The sequence below is a fragment of the Neolamprologus brichardi genome, chromosome 7 (assembly GCF_056152115.1).
Source record: "Neolamprologus brichardi isolate AB-2024 chromosome 7, ASM5615211v1, whole genome shotgun sequence".
NCBI lineage: Eukaryota > Metazoa > Chordata > Actinopteri > Cichliformes > Cichlidae > Neolamprologus > Neolamprologus brichardi.
In genome coordinates, this window is record NC_142110.1 from 68491969 (window position 1) to 68498159 (window position 6191).

The 6191-nt window shown below is 43.5% G+C and overlaps 1 protein-coding gene across 1 annotated transcript; it reads right to left on the reverse strand.

Annotated features, from left to right (window-relative positions):
* Positions 1-323: 323 nt before the first annotated feature.
* On the reverse strand, positions 324-3133 carry LOC148102344 (E3 ubiquitin-protein ligase TRIM21-like). The gene is made up of 2 exons (XM_087842739.1): positions 3056-3133; positions 324-2024 (listed from the first exon to the last, which is right to left on the reverse strand). The coding sequence occupies exon 2, from the start codon at positions 2013-2015 to the stop codon at positions 324-326; it is 1692 nt and encodes a 563-aa protein (XP_087698865.1). The 5' UTR covers positions 2016-2024; positions 3056-3133.
* Positions 3134-6191: the final 3058 nt, after the last annotated feature.

Below are 6191 nucleotides of genomic sequence, written 5' to 3' on the forward strand. Positions count from 1 at the left end.
TGAACAGACGGTTGTGCATGCGAGTACTTATACAATGAAATCATGCTGACATGTTTTGGAGGGAATGATCATTAGACTGAGAATCAACTAATCAGTTTAGATCTACAAGATCTATTCATTTGGAAAATGTCCTAAATGTGGGCTAACTCTATAACTGTAGGGTACTTGTACTTAATCATTTGCAAAGATGCACTGAGACAATTGAGACATGTACTAAGGCATTTGCCATTTGATAAAATGAATGAGAAATGCCATTCTGTTGTGAACATTTGCCAAGAGGTTTGGAGGTTTGTCCATGTTATTTTGAGAATGTAATTTCTGTTTCAAGAAATGAGCCAAACAAATGGAGAAAAACTGTAAATCAGTCGTTGATCAGTTTGATTGACAGGACAGATGATCAGAGGTGCAGAGTTTTTACCTCCATAATTAGGACTGGGACTGAAGTATGGGTGGAGTTTGTGAGTGAAGGAGCAGCCAGTAAAGGAGTAGATCAGCGCTGCAGCACCTACATCATAAAAGGAGACCAGACCCTCCTCATAATCCACAAACACCCCCACCTTCTCAGGACCAGGATGAAGACAGAGACGGACTGAAGGACCAGCAAGAGCTTTGTACTCATTTCCATTTCTCAGCCACACAGTCCAGAAACCATCCTGAGGACTCTCTGTGATTTTTCCCTTCCTGCTGATCGACTCTGTGGCCACTCCTAAATCCCAGTCAGTCTTTCCTTTAACCTGAACCTCAAAGTAAAATCTGCCTGAAGAGAAACTCTGCTCTCCTAAAACACAAGGACACAGAGAAAATCTCTCTGGGTTGTCTGGAAGTTTCTTCCCCACATCACTATGATAAACTTTTTTTCCATCATCAGACAGGATGAGCCAGGGATTTGCTGTATCAGGATCCAGAGTCACGTCCACCTCATGCTGCTGGACCCTCTGCAGCTCAGCCTCAAACAGCTTCTTCTTCATGGGTTTCCAGACTGTCTCCTCCAGCTGAGCCACAGCTCTCCCCACAGTCCCCTCATATGATGGTGGATGAACTCTGACCTCTGTCCAGTCCTTGCTGGGTGGAGCAGCTTTCAGGGAGGAGAAGCTTTGGAGGAGGTGGAGGTGGTCTTCAGAGCGTGAGAGCTGCTCCACCTCAGAGCTTCTCTCCATCAGCTCAGAGATTTCCTGTTCCAGATCTTTGATGAGACCTTCAGCCTGTTTCTCTGTAGCTTCCTGTTTGTCTTCGATCTCCTTCATGAGCTCCTTCAGGCGTCTCTCAACAGACTCCATCAGAGCCGTGAGGACCTGAACACCTTCTGCTTTCTGTCTGTCTGCAGCATCTTTACTCATCTTCACCGACTCTTTGATCTCCTGAATCTTCAGTCGTCTCTTCTGGATCATCTGCTGAATCTCAGCCTCTGTCTTCTCCAGCTCTGCCTTCTTTCCTTCAAATTCTTCTCTCAGAGGAACAAACTCGTGGTTCTTGTGATCTAAAACAGAGCAGAGCATGCAGACACATATCTGGTCGGTCTTACAGAACAGCTCCAGGAGTTTATCGTGCTTCCTGCACATCCTGCCTTCCAGGTTCTCCACAGGCTCAATCAGCTGATGTCTTTTCAGACTTGTAGCTATCAGATGAGGCTCCAGGTGAGTCTGACAGTAGGAGGTCTGACACACCAGGCAGGACTTCAGGGCCTTCAGTCTGGTTCCAGTGCAGACGTCACAGGGAACTTCTCCTGGTTTGGCAGCTTGTTGCTCTGAGCTGCTGCTGCTGGCTTTCTGCTGAGCTTCGCGTCTGAACTGAGCAACCATCTCAGAGATGAAGGTGTTGACCCTCAGCTGAGGTCGAGTGTAGAAAGTCTCTTTACACATGGGACACTGACAGATGACATTCATGTCCCAGTGCTGACTGATGCAGGTTTTGCAGAAGTTGTGTCCACATGGTGTAAAGACTGGATCAGTGAACACATCCAGACAGATGGAGCACAGAAATTGATCTTCAGATCGCAGATTGCTGGCAGCAGACATGTCTGCACTCTGAGGGAGAAAGAAAAGAAACATTTGATTCAAAATTCACTTTAAATTTCATTTTTAAAAAGAGAGAAACAAGCGTCAGTAGTCTGAGGAGCTTGGAGAGAAAAGCGTCTGGACTTCTTTGAGTTTCTTGAAGACGTTTCATCAGAGAAGCTTCTTCAGTTCTCAGAGTAACTGGTGGAGACCCAGCAACACACTCAGACACAAACTGGTTCATCCCAAACACAAACCTAACATCGTAGTGTCTGCTGTACAGTGCAGCGTCCAGATGAACAGGATCAACTTTTGGGGATGAAGATAAATACAGTCGTTAAAAAGATGTGAAATTGTTTCTCTGTTTTACAGAAGGTCCAAGATTCATTTAGATAATTTGTATATTTGAATAAATCAGTTTGTTGGATATATTCCATCAATTACTGTGAAGTAAACTTCGACCTTGTTGGTGACTGAATACTTCTTATTGTAAGTCCAGATCAACGAGCCATTAATATTAAACAGTGACTGTTCCAGTAGAACTGACAGTGAGGAGGACGATGAATCATAAACCTCAGAAATGTGTTATTAACTGTTTGATCCAGTATATTAAACATCTGTTTAAATAATGAGATTTATGTTTCCACACAAAGTTATAAAGTGCAGCATCGACTGTTTTCTGAATGATTTAGGAACATCTGTGACTCTTACAGGATACACTAAGTCAGATAATCTTTGTAAAATGTGTGAATGACTTTTTGAAGTACTGACCAAAATCTACTGGTTTACAGTATTAAAGGCTTTATATCAATAAAGAATAAATAGGTGTTTTCACGTCTGTAATCCTTATGATCAATCAGATCCAGAATCAATCTAATAGGAACAGGAAGTGATGAATAACCAGGAAGTGTGAGACTGAAGCAGCAGTTCGATGTTCCTACAGTGGATCTGTGGTTACATGAGCAGATTTCTATGGATCCAGTGTGACTGTGATGAGTCCTGATGAAGTGAACAGAGTGAAGATTTGTGTAGAAACAGGAAGTGTGATCAGCTGCACTCACCACTGTTGCTGAGAGAAACCTGATGGACTCCAGTGAATCTTCTTTTAGAGGCAAACAGGACTCGACTGCAGCTCTGCTGCTGCTCTCTCACACTTTCACTTCTGCAAAATGACGTTGGGCTTCTTGTTTTTCAGCTGTTGCTCCGCCTCTTCCTGCCTCTCCCTTTACAGGAATCAGCCGGTCTGTACTCAGTGACTGTGTGCAGCGGGTGGGAGGAGTGAGGAGTGGTGTGTGGGTTCACACAGTAATGACGGCCTCAAGTGATCAGGAGAAACTCGCCTGGATTTCCTTTTTCCACAGCAGACTGAGAGCTTCAGGTGGACCCTGAAGGAGATCTCAGACACAGGTGGTAAAAGTACACAGTCTGTACTGAAGTAGAAGTACTACTGTTTACTAGTACTAATTCAACTTCTTTACTCAAGTAAAAGTAAAAAAGTAAAAAAGTACTGGCTGTGAAATGAGAGTAAAAAGAGCTGATTGAAGAACATTTCTAACACATGTGTTTATACAAAGCTAACTGAACCATGTGCTGCATCAACGTGATAATAAAATAATATTATTCACTTTATTTCTAATAAATATTCCCAGCTTGAATCAGACAAGTTGAACATGAGCAGAGAAAAAGAAGGAAATCCAAATATTCCTGTGTTCAGTTTTCTCCATTGTACAGGCCGACTGTGCCTCTAAACAGGAACATGAGCAGGAAGCCCGTCAGCGGCGTTGATTAGCTGCGTATATACGAATGTGAATCGCATCATTGGCTGGACTTCGGGATAATGAGGCATCGTTCTGATCCCATACTGGAGCAGCCAGTCACTGACTAACACTGCAAAACAGAATTGTTAACATTTTAATTTTAATTTCAATTCAGGTTAGATTTTTTTTTGTGCGCAACGCAGATTTTCTGTGCGCACGTGCGCAGCTAAGAGGGAACATTGGTCCCCTTTGACCTCTGCATTTGGTGCCCTCCTCCTCCTGAGACGTGTCAGCATGTCTGCTATGGCTCCCATTAAGGTTGCTGCAGAGGAGAAAACAGGAGCGAGTCTCACAGCTCATCAATTTATTTCTACATCAGACACAAACCATGTGACCATGTGCAAGACTCTTTCCTCTCAGCTGTGGTTTAGTTTGAATAGTGGGAATAACAGAATCACCAGTGGACCATCTGACAGTGACCCTCCAAGCCTCCATGAACCCAGCAGAGCTGAGCACCGACTCTGGTCAGGTCTCCAAATTCAGGCTGTTAGATATATAAAACTCTACAAGTCAGTCTTAATGAGGAAGATCAAGAGAATCTGATTTCTGTGATCTGTGGATGGAAATCTGGGTTCTCTTCCTCACAGTGAGGAATACAGATCATTCCCTCAGCACTGGGATGGGAACCTGGAAGAGCTGAACGGGACCATCAGAAGCTCTTTGAGTAAATGCAGCAGATACTCTTCAGTCCTGTGGATCCTGTGGATCCTACAGTCTAAGATCCAGAACTGTCACTAGGATGGTTCAGTCATTTCACATCAGCTACAATTAGAACTCAGAGCTGAGCAAATATCATCAATCACATGCTGCAGAAACTTAGATGTTTCTATCCTTCAGAAAACATCTGACAAAAAGATCTAAAACTGTGTGAAAAGCAACACTTGTTATTCTCTAAATGTTGGGCCACAGCTGTAGATTACACTATGGTCGTGTCCAAATTCATGGGCTGCATCCTCCTGAGGACCCAGCCTTCGCGGTCTACGTGGGCCGGGTCCTCGGAAGGTCGGGTAGGCCAGAAGTAAACGGCTGGGAAAATTGGACGGTCTAGCCTTCTGATTAGCGTCACCGCTGTCTCGGTGGAGTTTAATAAACTCGGCCGTCTGCTCCTTGCTATCTAAAATATAACAGGACACTGGCGTAAATTCTCGACCGTCTCACACTTCTGTTTAATCAGTTTTCTGTTTGACGTTTATTCAGCTGTGTAAAAACCAAGGAGGAACCCACCCGGGGGATTAATAAAGTTTTATTTTATCTAATCTAATATCTTTAATCTCAGCCAAACCGATTTACTCACGAACAAACAAAACACTGAAAAAAGCCCAACAATAACATTTTTAGGTTGTCCAAGTGACTTATATATTACGTTTAACCTGAGTAGCAAAACTCCGCGGTAATCTGAAAATGATGTGCAGGGAGTTGTGCCGTTCTTGGCGGCTTCAGTGACCCTCGAGCTCCCGGCGAGCTATCGAGCTGGTGGGTAGCAGACGTCTCCGAAAACGTCGAAGCACTTTTGCAAATATGCGATATCTTGATAAACCGAGCAGATATTTGATGTTTACACAGCTACTTTCTGAAAATATGCTAAAAGTTTATTTTGTGACCCAGAAAGATTAGTAAGAGTAATTTTAAAACTTAGTAGCGGCCGCCATTTTTGGAAACTGGAGTTTGGCTGAATTCTGGGATATGGTAGGCCACGAAGGACACACCCGACCCATCCTTCAAATTCGGAGAAAAGGAGGACGCATTTGTCGGCTGCATTCGGAGGAGTCTACGAATTTGGACAGCCTTCGGCGCGTCGCTGTGACGTAATCGGTCTACAAATGCGGCCTCAGGAGGATGCAGCCCATGAATTTGGACACGACCTATGAGTGTTGGTCAATAATTACATTTCATTTAATTTGTCTTTGTGCAGGTGAACACGATCCAATCTTCTATCTAAATGACTGCTTTGTCTCTAAAAAGGTGAAGAGTCTGAGCACGGTGACAGTCCAGTTGTCCTTTCCCCAACTACATCCTCACAGCGGCTCACAGGACAAGGCCACACTCCTGTCCTGCCAGAGGAGAAGCTTCAGACATCTGATCAATGGAGTATTAGTAAAACAGAAAACTAAAGAAGACACATGTAACTTTTATCTTTATTTATTTTGGACATTTGTCATTGTCAGACATTAGGTTCACTGAAATCCTTACAAACAGTTTTGTCAGATTTCTTTCCTTCTTCCGTGTGACTGTGTCAGCTTGTCAGCATCTATTTGGGACGAGAATGCAACAGGAAGTAAATGAAAAGAACAATTAAAAGCAGGAGAGGTTCTTATATTACAGAAGAAGAGATTATTGTAAAAAACTACCTGTGCCATAAATGATTTAGGAATCTGAGCGA

Bases quoted from the DNA above. Each gene is read 5' to 3' on its own strand.
- LOC148102344 (XM_087842739.1), bottom strand. From the start codon at position 2,015: ATGTCTGCTGCCAGCAATCTGCGATCTGAAGATCAATTTCTGTGCTCC.